This window comes from Macrotis lagotis, chromosome 1 (assembly GCF_037893015.1).
Source record: "Macrotis lagotis isolate mMagLag1 chromosome 1, bilby.v1.9.chrom.fasta, whole genome shotgun sequence".
Lineage (NCBI taxonomy): Eukaryota > Metazoa > Chordata > Mammalia > Peramelemorphia > Peramelidae > Macrotis > Macrotis lagotis.
The window spans coordinates 900,732,103-900,747,680 of NC_133658.1; the positions used below are offsets into that span (position 1 = coordinate 900,732,103).

A 15,578-nucleotide genomic window follows, 5' to 3' on the forward strand; every position below is an offset into this window, starting at 1 on the left:
TCTACCATAGTGATGTATGGTAGATGGAGGGAAGCAATGTGCAAAGTCTGAGATGGAAGATTGGGGTCAGCTTATGAAGGACCTTCTATGTCCAACACAGGAGTTTGTATTTTGTCCTAAAGGAAGTAAGAAGTTACTAGAGTTTATTGAGATTGGTTTATTGAAATGGTTAGACTTGGACTTGGGAAAATCAGCTTCACATCAGTGTAAAGGATGGTTTTAGAAATGGGAGAAACTTCCAATGTTGAACCAATGTAGCTGCAAGGAACAACTACAGAAGGGACCATGAGATGAATGGAGGGTTGTAGAGAGGAGTTGGGGAGGTGAGAGAAAGATCTGTTCAGGTTTAGGCTTTTGTTGAGGGCTCACCCTTTGCTTGGTTGAGCTGAAGGAGTGGAGTGTCGTTCTAAGAGGACAGTCAGTCTTGACCTCAGTCAGGAAGCTTGGTCTTGTTAGGGAGACTGGATTTCTGCACGCAAAACAACAAGGAAATGATCTAGGGCTTCACCATATGGCAGAAACTAAAGGTACTCAGAGGAAGGAAAGGGGCCTGGAGGCTCCAGGAAAGGACATCCAGGAGCAGGTGGCATATGAGCCAGGCTCTGACACCAAGAGAAGGGTGTTCCAAGGACACTGACAGCATAAGCAAAAGCTTGAGGGGAGAAACAGGTTTGGGGGATGGGAAGAGATTGACTTGGATGGAAGAAGGGAATCTAGGAGAAAGAGTTGGAAAGGAAGTCAGGGGCAGATGGAGGATGCTTTTCAGCGAAGGAGCTTGGCCTCTATCCTGTAGAGCCCACCCTACTGGAATCCCAGCTGTCCCACTTGCTCCCTGGATGTAGGGGTTTGGGGCAGGACATCTTATCTCCCTAGTCTCCATTTTCCTCCTCTTCAAAATGAGCCAGTTGGACCTTTTGGCTCTATTTCTAATAAGGCTTCACCTTTCAACCCTGTTTGAAAATACCTCAATGGACACATCTATAAAGGAGAATAATAATATCTATTATTTCCTATGATTATCCTAAGTTCTTGAGCAAATCTTGATGATTGGGTCAGGAGAGAGGCCTATGAAGTATGAGTGGGGAATGAAGAGAGAATGGAGGCAAGGAGACCAGTTTGGAGGCTTGTAAGAATAATTCAGACAAAGAGGGGCAGCTAGGTGACGCTATAATGGATAGAGCACCTGGTGTCAGGAGGACTTGAGTTCAAATGGGACCTCAGTCACTTCCTAGTTGTGTGGCCCCCGGGGCAAGTCACTTAACCTTGATTGTCTTTTTTAAAAAAAAATTATTTAAGGCAATGGGGTTAAGTGGCACAGCTAGATAATTGTTAAGTGTCTGAGGTCCCATTTGAACTCAGGTCCTCCTGACTTCAAGGCCAGTGCTCTATCCACTGCACCATCTAGCTGCCCCCTCACTGTGCCCCCTGATTGTCTCTTAAAATAAAAAGCAAACAATAAATTTAGACAAGAGAAGATGATGACCTGAGCTAGGGACAGATGGGAAATGTATCTCAAAGGAAGACTTGGCCCAGGGTAAACCCCTCAAGGATTGTTTTTGGTTTGGTTTTGTCTTTGTATCCCTAAGACCCTGGCAGTCAGTCAATGAATGCACACTTATTTATGAACCAGTAACTACGTTCCAAACACTGTGTTGGTCTCTGGATACAAAAAAAAAAAGTGAAAATGTTCCCTGTCCTCAAAGAATTTCCATTCAAAACACACACACACACACAAACACACACAAACACACACACACACACACACACACACACACACACACAGGTTTATCTCAAAAGAAATGTGAGATGTGTAAATTTAGAGCATCCACTCCAAATGTTCACGGGGTCTATCTTTTTGTACCTGACCTGTGGCAGAGCCTTCTGAATTCGACTGGTTTGATCAGCCACAGTCGAACACAAAGTAACTTGATTCTACCCTGGTTGATGTCTTGTTGGTCTCTTTGAGAACCAAGAGCAACCATTAACATACGTCCACATGCAAGATATGTACAAGGTGAAGACAAGCTTCAAAGGAAAGGATTATACTGGGGTGGGGGACAGGGGACCAGGAAAGGCCTTCTACAAGATGGCATGTGAGCTGAGTCTTGAAAGTTGAATGTTCTAAACAGAGGTGAGCAGGATCACTTAGAACTTCCCTGCAACCTTAGAATGCCATCGCTTTCCCCCAACTCTGCTCCTAGAGTCTTGAGAGCATTGGGGCCCTAGGCGACTGTCTCCCAGTCCTGAAATTCATCTCTACAGGTGATGCGCTGGGATGGTTCCATGTTCCGTCTGCTGCAAGCACTGCCATCCCGTGGCTCCCTCATCTTCCAGCCTTTGCTCATTGCCGGAGACCAGTTGGTCCTGCTGGGTAGTGACTTCACCTATAGCCTGGTGTTCCAGTATCAGTCAGATACGGGGCTCCTGAAGCTGCTGCAGGAGCTGGGACCCCCATTGCCTTCAGCTCCCCGGGCCTTCTCCTTCATCTCTGTGGCTGGCCGAAGGTTTCTCTTCACTGCCAACTTCAAGGGCCCCACCCAAGTCTACCAGCATCTCATCCATGACCTCAGTGCCTAAAAAGAAAGGAATGGGGACCCCCTGTCCTTCCCACATGGGCCCAGTGGGACTGGGAAATTACTGACAAGGAAAGAGCCTGGTGTCGGGAAGTCAAGAGACTTAGGGTCGCTCTGCCACAACTAAGTTACTGAGTGAGGCCATCCTTTTATTTTTACCTTGGAAAAATCAAGGGAGTTGGCCTAATGGCTTTTTAGGCTCCCTCAAGTTCTAATATCCCAAATCTTTGAAAGTTGGCTGAGGATGGGGATGAGGAGATATTCCTTGGAAGGGTTAGTGTTCCATAACAGAAAACACCATGTTGGAAGAAGTCTTAGGTTCTATTCTTTGCTCTATCAGTGAAGAGCCTATTTCTTCATCTATGAAATGGATAGATGGTGGCAGGGAGTTGTTTTAATTTCTGTGACCCAGAAGTCTATTGGGACCATCCCACAGAACAATCTCAGATGCTGAGCCCATGGCCCTGACAATGCCACTGAGAAACCACATACTGAATTCTGAACATCCCTGATGGACTGGAAGCTGCCATTGATATGGTGGCAACTGGGTAAAGATGCCAGGAGCCAGAGAAATGGCAGCAATCTACCATTGTGGCCAACTCTGGGTTTGGGATCAGAACTGGATTGGAATCTTGTTCCTAACACTCAATTATGTGATTCTGGGCACAACATTCAATCTCTCTATGCCTCAGTTTCCAGATCTGTAAAATGAGGATTACTCCATTTGTGCTCCCACCTCACAGGGATGTTGTGAGGCAAGTGCTTTGCAAATTTTAAAGCCCAGGAACCTGAGTAGTCATTTGTGTTATGTGGGAAGGGTTGGGGCAGAAAAGACAGACTGTGGATTGAGGCTTAAAAATGTTCCTGTGGCTGATGTTTAGGGTGTCTAGGATTTTTGCTGTGAGGGAACACTGATGGCTTATGAATGAGGGAAAAAGGAAGAGGGATTGACTATTTGTGGATAGAGGGTGATGGGGGGAAAGAAGGAAGGGTTGGGATCAGGAAACTGAAATGGGGGGAGATGGAGGGATGCGTGAAGTGAGAGGAGGGTGTTGAGTGAGGAGGAGTGAGGGGAGGAGGGGGCTGGGTATGAAGTGAGATTCGGGAGAGGAGGAGTTGGTATATGGGATGGGAAATATTTTCAATGGGTGTTGCTCTGTGGGAAGGGCTGAGAGCTGGTTTGGAGGTTTGCGTGTAGGATGGGGGTTGTGTAGAGGGGAGATGTGTTGTATGGGAAGGGCTGAGAAGAGGAGGGAAGGCTATCATAAGCAAGGGCCAAGGAGGAGCCATTAAGTGTGTGCTTGAAGAGTTAGAGGAAGGCAGACAACCCTAAGACACCCCATTCCCAATTTATATTTATTCTGCCTCCCCAACTTCACCCCCTGTACAACCATCCTTGATCACCAGACTCAGGTAGGGGAGCATGGTTCTCCTCCAAACTATGCCCTGGAGGAGCAGGCTTCAGCCAGGAGCCAGTCAGGGTACATGTGCAAGGAAAAGGTGGGAAAGGATGGGCATCATTTTGGCTGAAGGCCAAGAGGCTCTATGTTGTGGCAAATGGAAACTTCAGGTACCCAGAATTGTAGGAGAAACAACACATCCCATCCTCTCCAGGAAAAAAAAAAAAAGCAACCCAGAAGCAGCAAAAAGAGGGTAGTCAGGGCCTGGTATTGGGGGAGGGGCTCAATATGCACATTCAAGGGATGGGGAGCCCTTCCTGGGAGAGGGTGTTCTTAGGTTTGAGGAAAGGAGAAGGTGTTCTTAGGATCCTTGATGATCCAAGGAGGGTTCCTACAATAGAAGAGATCCTTGGGTCTTTGGGATTCTGGGGAAGGTGTCCTACAGTAGAGATCATTGGGTCTTTGGGGCCCTGGGAAGGGTATTCTATAGTAAAGGGGATCCTTGGGTCTTTGGAATTCTGGAGAAAATATCTTACCCTAGAGGGGATTCTTAGATCTTTGGGACCCTGGCGAAGGTGTCCTACAGTAGGGGAGATCCTTGGGTCTTTGGGACCTTGGGAAGGGTATCTTCTAGATGTGGTTTTCTAAGGTCTTTGATGCTTGGAATAAACTATCCTGCAATGGAAGGCATGCTAGGATTTTTGAGAAGCCCAGGGAAGATTTTTCAGAAATCTTTGGGACCCTTGGAAGGATATCCTTGGTTTTTAGGGCCTAAGGAAAGGGAGTTTTTTAAAGTTCCAATAGAGGGTATCCTGGATCTTGTGAGTCCTGTGGCCCATATGGTGGAATTTAAGGGGCTCCTGGGGAATAAATGATAAGATTTGGGCTAGTATATACTGGGGGTGCTTGAAGTTAGACCTGAACTCCTGTGGGGAAGTTACAATCAGGTCTTAGCTAAGCTTTCTTTCCTGGATTATTGTAGGATGTCTGGGATGTGATGCAAGCCTACACTGGTGGAATCGGGGCAGGCGAGGCCCAGGTTGGACCCCTGCTTTTTCTAAACTTGATGGTGCGGGAGCAGGGGCACCACTCTTTTGAGGGATTGTCATGAAATCAAAAATCATCTTCCCAACAAAGGAATTTAAGAAAGAAAGAGTTTTATGAACCTGAGTAGAAAAGGTTGGATTACAGCCCCGACTTTGTCCCTTTCCACCCCTATCCACTTTGTTCTGACTCTCACCAATCAGTTCCAGGATATCTTAAGGTAAAGGTTCTAGAATGGTTTAATTCAAAAATAAATGTAAAAAAAAAAAACCCTTCTTCTACCTGGGGACAGCTCCCCTCCCCTCCCCTCAAGCTAAGAGGTCAGCATTGACTGAAGAGCAGTGGGCAGAAGGGAAAAGATGTAGGTGATGGATGGGCAAGGTCAGGGAAAGAAGGAATTCCTTTTCCCTGGGGAGGAAAGAAGAGGTTTGCAGTGTCCAGGGAGGCTGATGCCAATTCAGCATTTACTGACCAGGCCTAGAAGGGAGAGAAGGAGAGGAGAGAAAAATTAAACCTCGTTTATGAACTTATTACTTCTCTGCCTTTACATATATACATGTAACCTTTCCCCACTCCAGATATACCCTGCTAAACTGGAAATACATATCCTATCTGGTGGAATTTCTCCTGCCCTAGGGTTATAGAGAAGGAAAAGAAGGTGGGGATAGGGAAGCAGATCAGACAGAGATCCAGCCCCACCCTGTTCATTCCTGGTCCTTCAGACAGTCACCCCCCCCCCCATTTAAATCACAGATTTTGAAAGTTGGAAGGAATCCTCATTCTAACATCAGGGGCAGAAGCTTCTAGGCCAGCATCCCTATTAAATAATGCAAAGGGTTAGGACATTAGGAGTTTTGGGGTCCCTTGTGTCATCAACATTTCCCCACAAAAGATGAACCTCCCTTTAAACTATTAATGGTCAATGTTTCCATGGAGAGGGCATTTAAGAGGGTGAATCTGGGGCCACAGACTCTGGGGGGGGGGGCTAGAACGGGTAGAAGGATTAGGGCTCCATCTTACTTGTGCTTCTGGCTGAATTTGCATTTGCATTTGCCACCTGTGTGAGCAAGAAGAGTGGAAGAGGGTGAAGGGACTTTGCTCAGCAGAAGGTCACTGCCCCCTTGGCTTCCCAGATCCTCTCTCCTCTTTACTCACTCATGAGAACGATGATGCCGAGGGCACACAGGATCCCAGCACATATCAAACCTCCCACACGTAGGCTGTGCCAGTCTGTGGGAGAGAGGCCTAGAGGATTGACTTCTGCCCTTGGAAAATTCAGCAACCTCCCTGCCCTTCTGCAAAGGCTGGTGCATCTTCCTGGGGAAGCTACCTCTGGGTAAAAAGCTCAGAAGGTGGGGCAGCTAGGTAGTGTAATAGAGTACCCACCCTGGAGTCAGGAATACCTGAGTTCAAATCCAGCTTCAGACACTTAATAATTACCTAGCTGTGTGACCTTGGGTAAGTCAGAACCCCATTGCCTTGGGGGAAAAAACCAAAAAGTTCAGAAGGGGCTTTATTCAGCCTTTCTATTTGAAACCATGTTCATTTGTGAGTATTTACATCTGGTTTGTCTCTTCTGGACTGTAAGCTCCCTAAAGGCAGAGTTCATTCTGGTTCCTTCAGACAGTTACTCCCCCACCCCACCCCAATCACAGAGCTATATTCTCTCTTTCACTTCTCTTCCAGACTGCACTGTCCCAAGAAGCTTCTGTCCCCTTCACCCCAGGACCCTGGGTAGACAAAATTAAGGAAGCTCTTACCGTAATAGAAAGGGCTGTCCTTATCTGAAGGAAAAAAGACAAGAGTGAGAACAGAGTCAGGAGGAAGGGTATCTGTAATCCCCAAAGAAGACTGGGAGGGGAGGAAGAAGCTTGGGGGTTAGGGGCAGCTAGATGGCACAATGAATAGAGTAGGAGGACTTGAGTTCAAATCCAACCTCAGATACTTATTAGTTGTGAGACCTTGGGCAAGTCCTTTAACCCCAATTACCCACCCACCCCAAAAAAGAAGAAGCTTGGAGGTAACTCACCAGCTGGGTCATTGGCTTCCATGACAGGCAGAGCTGTGAGAGAGAATGAGACAGAACAGACAGAAAGACAGACAGAAAGAGAGAGAGAGAGATTGGGGTGTTGGTTTCTAAGGACAATCTGAGAGTGGTTAACCCTTCCATTTCAGTGGGTATCCTTCAATAGGGGACAGCAGCCTAACTTATATTAGATCATATAGAGGGTAGCAGAGGTATACCTCAGAATGAAAGATCACTCAAACAGTGAATAACAACCTTGATCCTTCTTCTAAAGCCACTTAAGGGATACTATTCATTGTTATTCTTAACCATGTCAAATAGGACACCCATGTAATTGCCTTCCAGCCCTTCAGCTCCCCTCCCTCAGCAACTCTGAGGACTTTGGATTTCCCAGCCTCATTCATTTGCTGCTATTAATTCTAGTGTCTTGGATGCTCTTTCTCAAGAATATTGACTATAATTGGCTTCTGATTTCGGGGTGAAGATGGGCAGGTGTTTCAGCTGCCTATTTGGTCCTTTCAGAGACCAGAGTCTCCTAGAGACCCTAGCTTTTTCTTCTTCAGAACACACCTAATTGAAAAGTGGCTGCTGTCTCTACACTGTTCCTGGAGGGCTCCCCAATTTGAGGAGGGGAAATGCTAGGAGGATCACAGATGGTGTCTTTGGGCTCTAGTGAGGGACAAGTCTGGGAAAGGAAAAGAGTTTCAGCCTCTGAAACTGGCACTCACCTGCCATCATTAGAAGAATGCCCGCTATTACCTGTTGCATCTTGAAGTTCAGTAGGTTGGGCCCTGTTGGGAGGAAACTTAATGGCACCCATGCCTCTCCTTAGCCCTCCTCCCCTCCCCCACCTTCAGTACAAGGCAAGGAGAAAAGTCTGTTGAACCCAGGGCAGGTGATAAGAAGGGCAAGAACAGATAAGAGCAGGAGAATGAAAGGGGCAGATAAGGGAGCTGGGGGAGGGCAGATGCTGACTGGATCCCTTGAACAGGGCAATAGGAGAGTTATGTTTTGCCTGTTGGAGTGGTGGTGGATGGGGTAGGCAAGGAGGGGGTCTGATCCAGGTTTGGGGTAGGGGTACTTGAAAGGGGTCACTCCTTCCTAGGCAGTCTCCCACAGACTTCTTGGAGCCTTCTTTGGGCTGAGGCCCAGAGCCTGGGGCTGGCATGACATGTCTGTCGGTTTTGGGGGGAGAGAGAGGAAGTCATGGATATGACTGGTGGGTGGGCAGCAGAGCAGAGAGGACAACTGGGCCCTGGGGGCTTGAGGTTGCTGCCAGAGCTAAGAAGAAGCCATTCCACCTCAAAGGAATTTTGGGAAGTCTATGCTAAATCTAAAATTTCTACTCTCTGGGCCTCTTATTCCTTCCAATGAGTCAGGGCACATCTAGCTGCCTTAGGGAAATCTCCCTAGACTCTCTTTCTGGGTTTAGTATTGGCCTGTGGTATTTCTTCCATCTCTTTTCCTTCTTCTAATGGTGTCATTACTGACCCTTTGGGCAAAAAAGGCAATATTCTAGTTATTGCGGACTCTTGGGATCTCCATGTTACAGCTAATGTTCCTGCCTCTGAGAGCCTTTGCCATGCTTCATCAGCACCATCTCCCTAGGCTATGATCATCAGATTGTGGTCACTGCCCGAGGTACCCTGCTACCTCTTTCCCTGGAGGTAGGTCATAGCCCCTGAACAGCATCCTCCATTACATACATTACAGCCAGAGTGCCATGCTAACCTTCCTCAATCACTTTGGTGACCCCCTAGAATAAAGTGAAGCAAATTCCTGCCTTACTTCCCTGTTATTTCGTGTTACTCCAGTATCATTGGTTATTGCCCTGTCTCCCTATTATTACATGTTACGGATCCACTCCATTACTTTTGTTAATGCTGTGGTTTCCTTGTGACTGATATACTGCCTTGCCCTTATTCGTTTTATTGCCACATTCCATTCTGGTTTCTGTACCCAAACCTAGTCTGTGACTTAAGCTCTGAAGGATACTGTAGACTGCACCCAGTGCCTAGAACTAGTTTTTGTCCATTAAGTAGGTTTATTATTGCCATTTCATTCTAATCATCCCACCCCCTTCTTTGTTCTTCCAGCAGACGGGGATGTGTATCCCCCAAACTAATTTCTCCATTACAGTCACCATTATGTGTTGCCTTCCCCATATTATTTAGAGACAGGCAGTGTTAGCTTATCTGGGGTCCTCTTCTTTATTCCTACTGTATCTCATTGCCTAACACCCCGCTTTATTGCAGATCACCACTCTTTTCATCATTCTATTTCTCCAATACTTTAAAATTCCGAAATGCTACCAGTTCTCCAAAAGGCCCATATTTTGGGGTAGGAGTGGATTCCCAGGCTAATTTCTCTTCTCCAATTCCAATCAGTCAACTATGGCCTGCACAGAGGCAGCCCTTCCCAAAGCAGGGGGATGAGGGAAGGCCCTGAGAAGAAGGCAGAAGAGGAGGAAGGTGGGTCACGGGGAGAGAGGTATAGAAAGAATGATAACAGGCATCTGAAGTTGGAAACTTTGAGTTGGGATGAGGCAGAACCAAAGCAGAGGGAACAAGATTAATAAATAGAGGTAGAGAAGTGGGGGGCTTCTGATGCTCACCTTGATGGCAGAACAGAGCTGGGAAGGTAGGAGGCTGCGCTACTAATGCAGCTGGGCCTGACCCAGCCTCTTTATACAGAACAGACACGCCCTGGGCAAATCCAGGCAGGTAGGGAACAGGTCTGACTCCCTGGGGCTCCAGCAGAGTTCTCCCCCACCCCACCCTTGCTCTTAAAGGGGCAGCTCAGCTTCTCTTCTCAGAAAGCCCCAGCTGCCCACTTTGACCCCATTCAGTCTCTAGGCCCCCACAGAATGGAAGGATTAAGTCAGTTTCCGTCTATACACACGAGGAGAGAACAAGGGGGATAGTGGGGATCATTTCTGAGGACTTTAACCTTCTTTGTCCACTCCCCAGTGAGGTCAGCAATAAAGAAGCCTCATAAACAGACCCTTGGGGAAAGAACTTTGTAGCTTATTTGAAGGACAGGCTGTGGCTAAGATCACTAGGTCAGAAGGGGGGGCGGGGCTGAGGGAAGAGGGGAGGTCGGGAAATTTGTGGGGAAAATATAAAAAATAGTCTGGTGAGCCTTTCTTGGCCCCTTTTGGATCAGGGGCTGTAACCCCATCCAACAAACAGCATCCGAGCAGATGAAATAAAGAAGCCAAGGCCCTCTCCCCACACCCACACTTTCCCCAATAAACATTTTTGAATTGCTGAGACTGGCTCCTTGGGTACTGGAAGGAGAGTATAAACCACAGGAAGGTGGAGCAAGCTGGCAGAAGACAGAATACCTGGGACCTGGGAGTGGCCTGGGGGGTGTAGATTAAGGGTTATGGCAGGGGTGATAGTAGGAAGTAGGATGTATTTAGTAAGTGTGCAATCACTGCTTCCTGACCACTGACAGATCCACCGACTGGACACTGGAGTCCTCTCTCATTTCTCCGCCCTGCCCAGAACATCTACTCCCCCTCCTCCCAACATTCCTCCAGACAGGGGTCCATATGGAACCCAGGATGGCTCTGGCCTTTCCAGTTGGGGTAACCACCCCCCAAGCTGCTCCTTCCCCACAGAGAGAGCTTTGTTTGGGGGCTGGACTGGGAACAAGGGGCTATTGAGTAGCTGGCAAAGGATTGGGGTCATAGGGAGGGGGCAGGGGCTGGCAAAGGAGATGCTTCTGTTCCTGCCCTGGTCACCATCTGGAGCTTGGGTGCCCCCACTCTGCATCCTGGGGTGGGGCCAAGAGGACCACAGGCAAAGTAGAGGCAAGCCAAGGGATGAGTATGAGGGAAAAGGGGGGGGGCTGATGATCAGGGCAAGGTTGAGAGAAGGCTTTGGCACCCCTTAGAAGGTTAAAATGGTTTTGGAGACAGTGGGGAGGGGGCAGGAAATAGTTCTGGAGTAGAGTGGAGGATGATAATGCTTAGGAGAAATGATTAAGGGAGAGGCAGACCTGTTACTTTCCAGCAGAGGAGAGGAGAGAGAAAGAAGTGGGGGGGGGGAGATAGAGAGACAGAGAGAGTGAAAGAGATAAAGACAGAGACAGAGAGAGACAGAGAAAGTGAAAGACAGAGAGACAGACAGAGAGAGAGAGAGAGAGAGAGAGAGAGAGAGAGAGAGAGAGAGATTCCTCAGAACCATCTGCTGCCTAGATATGGTTTCTCCAAGATATTTCTTGTCTCTCTAAATCAAATGCAGCTGGTCAGTGTCTTTGAACCCCATCTTGTCCCCTGCAGCAGGGGAATTCGGCCTCTCTCTTCTGGACTCTTGATGGGCTGTGGCAAGCATCTTGGGTGCCCAATCCTTGGAGAAGGGTGGATGCATCAGACTTGACCTGGAGAGATGGGGGCTTGGTGGGGTGAGAAGATGCACTGGAAGTAGATTCAGATGGTGATCCTAAGCTTGGCAGCTTCTCTTTACCTAGGACAGTCCCTTGGAAAGTTTCCTGACAGTCTTCTTTTTCCAATAGTTTCAAGGAGACCCGTTAGATTGACCATGGCACAGCATTGCCCTCTGCTGGGAAAGCCCCAGAATTGTGCCACCAGACTTAGCTAGACACCCTGGTAGGGCCTGCCTCCCAGACCAGGGCAATTCAAATGGAATCCCATTTATGTAGCACCTACTATGGACAGAGCCATGTCTAAGGATGTTGGATTCCTGCCTCATTTCCCCCTGCTCCATGCCTCCACCCAAGGCTCCCTGTCCCTTGTCCCCATTCTTGGCTAACAAGGGTATCTCCATGTTCCCCGTCTCCTAATCTCATAATAATAAGAATGCAATCGTGCATGAGAATACTGGCCTGCCCCACTTCTCCCTGATCTGACTCTGAACTTCCCTAGACACTATAGACCAGAACGATACAACCTATGTCAGTTCTTCCAGCATCAGACCTTTATTGAAAACTCTTGTGGTCATCGCCCTTGAAATCTATATTGATGAAGTCATTTCATACATTTTTATTTCCCCAAATAGGCAACAACTTCCCCCTGAGCAGGAACAGAGTCAGACCCTTGTATCACCTCCCCCTTCAGCACAGAGACAGGACTGAGGTGGGTGGGGGGATATCTATTGAATAGATGAATGGGTGAATGAATGCTGCTCACTTCTGGGGAAGAAAAGGATTGAGAGAAACACAGAGATGATATATTGATGACTGTGGTCCTTGGACTCTTGGCTCTCCCTTCTTCTCTCCTCCCCCACCTTGAAAAAATGCTGAGTCTTAGTAATATGCTTCTGGAGAGGAGTAAAAATGACAGCAGCCAAAGATATACTCAGCTTGTGAGAGAGCCTGAAGCTGCTTTTCTTCTCCTATTAGCCAATCCCACGACTCAGCTCCTTAATCTTTGGGCCGCGGACCGGCTATCTGGCTCAGGAGGATACTTCATGTGACTGGCTTAAACTGTAGGACAGGTTTGGGGGGATTCATTGCTAATTGGATGACGCTATTGGTTTCCTGTTTTCTGAGCTCTGGATGGACCAGGTTCCGATCTGGCCAGTGTGGTTCCTCTGTAGGCAAATGAAGCTACTAGATGGTCTCCACAGCAGTTCTGAAGCATTCTCAGGGCTCAGATCCTGTAGGAGGAAAGGAAGGGGGTGGTCACAGGAGGAGTAAACAGTGTGCAATTGAGGCACGATGAAGAAGTCTAAGATAAAATAAGGCCTAGCTCTCTGTTATTCACCAGCTGTACGAATTAGGAAACTCATCGGTCAGATGAGGATAACAGCAGCACCTGCCCTGCCTACCTTCATAATGGCTAGTGGGAAGATCATCAGAAATAATTAATGGTCCTTTGTGGCTTCTCCTCCACTGACTAATGGTTCCCTCTCAGCAGGGGGATAGAGCTAAGAGAAGACAAAAGTTTGCCCTGGCACGTTCTACAGTGGCGTGAGGAGATGCCACTAGACTCTATTTGGTAAATGATAAAGACCTTTGAGGATGCTATCTGGGAGAGATGGATAGATGCTCCCCTAGACCACCTGGAGATCGGGGATCAATAGGGCAGAACATAGCTCACCAGAACCACATTGGAATCTCAGGTCTGCTACTGAATCAGCTTTGTGATCTGGGTTGAATCTCTTAAACTAATCAGCCTCAGTCTTCTCTCTAAAATGGAGTTGGGATTAGATCCCTACGGTTCTATGATCTGTGGTGATGGGGGGCCCAAAGTGGGAGCCCTGAACTGGCCCTTTCTCCAAGACCGTATGGGGTAGAGGGGGGAAACTCACAAGGCAATGCTGACCTTGGTGGGCACTGTCAGGCTCTGGGGCTGGGAGACAGCTGGATCCCTGAGGCAGGTGCCCATCATCGCAGACACAATCCTCAGCACACATGAGCCCACACTTCAGCTTAGAGGCAGGACAGGAGCAGTGGCGAGGGCAGGCACAGAGCTCATAGTGGCTGTGTGGGGGACATTGGGGAACTGTGGAGAGAGGAGAGGAGATGAAGAGGTTCCTGGGTTGTACCTGGAGAGCACAGGGGAATGTCCCTCCAAAATCCAAGAGAAGCCAGGGTGAAGGGCAGTGCCCTTTCTTCCCTGACACTCTTGACTGGCAGTGGTAACAAACTCCTCTAGTAGTACTCCCCTAAGACCATAGATTTTGGTAAACTTCTCTATTCTTTGTTCCTTCAGACTACTGGGTTCTGGACCAATTTGTTGCTGACACTTCACAGTGGGGTGAGCTATGGATTCTTTGGATCTTGCCTTGGCCCAAGCCCACACATCCGTACACAAAGAGTGCTCCATTAATAGAAAGGGGGGCAGCTAGGTAGTGCAGTGAACAGAGCACCGGCCCTGGAGTCAGGAGTCTCTGGGTTCAAATCTGGCCTCAGACATTTAATAATGACCTAGCTGTGTGGCCTTGGGCAAGTCACTTTAACCCCATTGCCTTGCAAAAACTAAAAAAAAAAAATAGAAAGAGGGGAAAATGAGATGGCCTCAGAGTCAACCAGAAGAGATCTTCCTAGCTGTGTGGGCAAATCATTTCAACTCTCAGCTACAATATCTTCACTGAAAAAGAGGAGAATAATTCCTTCCTTAAAGAACTAAGCAATGTGTATAATGGGGTTTCGTCAGCTATATATAGCTTGGCATCAATTCCAGCCCTGGTTATCATTTTGATGGTGAGGGAGGGAAGCAATCTACCTGGCCCATTTCTTCCTGATCTAGCTCTGAACTTTCCTGGTCCATAGTCCCTGTAGTCTAGAACTATACAATCAATGTCAGTCCTTCAACGCTGGCTATCATCTCTGTCTTTGTGTTGCATCTTGTGTTGGGTCTACCCAAAGCTGTGATATGGTAGGGCCAGGATCTGCCCACTCACCACAGAAGGAAGGGCTCCTCCAGGTCCTGGTGGTGACATTGGCTTGCTGACAGGCAGCAGCATAAGTCTTGATGGCTAGGCATAAGGTATGGCTGTTGCCCACGGAGAGACATAGATCATTGGCACAGGCAGAGGCAAAGGTCTCTGGGTCAATTTCCATGTGACAGAAGGAAAAGGGCCCCCAGGGGTCCTGGAGGATCCAGCATTGGGCCTTGGCTGGCACAAGCTGTTCCTGTGCCATGCACGCTGGGCAGCCATTGGCACAATTGTCTTTACAGTCACCATCCGGCTTCCATTGAGAGGCAGAGGAAGCAACAGGATCCCACGCTGGAGATGCTCTTTCTGGTGGGAAGTCATCACCAGGATCCCCGTTGAAGTTCCCACAGAGCCCACAGGTGTGGCCCATGAAATGTGGGGGCAGGGTAAGGAAGAGACTGTGGACCAAGTCAGAGGTGAACACCAACCCAAAGGCTGTCTGCAGCGATAAGTGGAACCCATCCTGATATAGGACAATGTCACCCATGTTGAGGTTCAGTGGAAGGGTGAATGTAGCCCCATTAACCTGAGAGAATGGAAAATGGACAACCTGATAAGTACATTTTCTTTCTCCACCACCTTGTGCCTTCTGGGTAGGAAGAGAGGATTGGGAAATCTGGGGGCGAGGAGTGGCAAGTCACAGGGAATAGGATTCAAACTGTCCCCGATTATCCAAGGAAAGGATGGCTGATGGTCAAGGGAACCGGACCAGAAAAAATGAAATAACAGTCAACCATCCATGGGGAGAGAGAAAGAGTTCACATAGATATTAAACATATACAATACACATGTGTTTATAGTCATGTGCATGTATGAATATCAATACACATATACACACATGTATTCACAATATCCACATGTATTCACATGCATGTGTATATGTGGTCACACATAAATATGTCTGTATTCACACAAATGTGTATATAGTCACACACATAAAGCCACACAACTATGTGTATATAATTATGCTATATGCACATCCATATACTGATACATACCTGTATTCATATCATACATGTGCATCCACATCTCCACACATGTGTATTAACAAAGTAAATAATCAAAGCACATGCATGTGTGCATGGGTTTGTTTATATGCATATACTCCCATATCAACACTCTATCT

At 47.7% G+C, this 15,578-nt stretch overlaps 3 protein-coding genes across 3 annotated transcripts in view; 1 reads left to right on the forward strand and 2 right to left on the reverse strand.

Annotated features, from left to right (window-relative positions):
• The window catches only part of LGI4 (leucine rich repeat LGI family member 4), a 10,755-nt gene extending 7,249 nt beyond the window's left edge, over positions 1-3,506 (forward strand). Inside the window, exon 9 of the mRNA XM_074218927.1 lies at positions 2,263-3,506. Within this exon, the coding sequence (XP_074075028.1) occupies positions 2,263-2,577 (315 nt within the window). The 3' untranslated portion in view covers positions 2,578-3,506. The remainder of the gene's footprint in view (positions 1-2,262) is intronic.
• Positions 3,507-6,164: 2,658 nt separating this feature from the next.
• On the reverse strand, positions 6,165-9,735 carry FXYD3 (FXYD domain containing ion transport regulator 3). The gene is made up of 5 exons (XM_074218935.1): positions 9,658-9,735; positions 7,772-7,834; positions 7,047-7,079; positions 6,778-6,801; positions 6,165-6,247 (listed from the first exon to the last, which is right to left on the reverse strand). Exons 2-5 carry the CDS (start codon positions 7,809-7,811, stop codon positions 6,165-6,167), a joined length of 180 nt encoding a protein of 59 aa, XP_074075036.1. The 5' UTR covers positions 7,812-7,834; positions 9,658-9,735.
• A 2,474-nt stretch (positions 9,736-12,209) lies between these two features.
• LOC141491752 (alpha-tectorin-like) lies at positions 12,210-14,881 on the reverse strand. The gene is made up of 3 exons (XM_074192598.1): positions 14,417-14,881; positions 13,336-13,515; positions 12,210-12,667 (listed from the first exon to the last, which is right to left on the reverse strand). Exons 1-3 carry the CDS (start codon positions 14,820-14,822, stop codon positions 12,654-12,656), a joined length of 600 nt encoding a protein of 199 aa, XP_074048699.1. The 5' UTR covers positions 14,823-14,881; the 3' UTR covers positions 12,210-12,653.
• Positions 14,882-15,578: the final 697 nt, after the last annotated feature.

Bases quoted from the DNA above. Each gene is read 5' to 3' on its own strand.
- LOC141491752 (XM_074192598.1), bottom strand. From the start codon at position 14,822: ATGGGCCACACCTGTGGGCTCTGTGGGAACTTCAACGGGGATCCTGGT. The intron at 13,516-14,416 runs GTGAGTGGGCAG...CTCTCTCCACAG, and splicing joins GAGGAGCCCTTCCTTCTGTG to TTCCCCAATGTCCCCCACAC.
- FXYD3 (XM_074218935.1), bottom strand. From the start codon at position 7,811: ATGCAACAGGTAATAGCGGGCATTCTTCTAATGATGGCAG. The intron at 6,802-7,046 runs GTGAGTTACCTC...TTTTTCCTTCAG, and splicing joins GGAAGCCAATGACCCAGCTG to ATAAGGACAGCCCTTTCTAT. The intron at 6,248-6,777 runs GTAAGAGCTTCC...TCTCTCCCACAG, and splicing joins GGACAGCCCTTTCTATTACG to ACTGGCACAGCCTACGTGTG.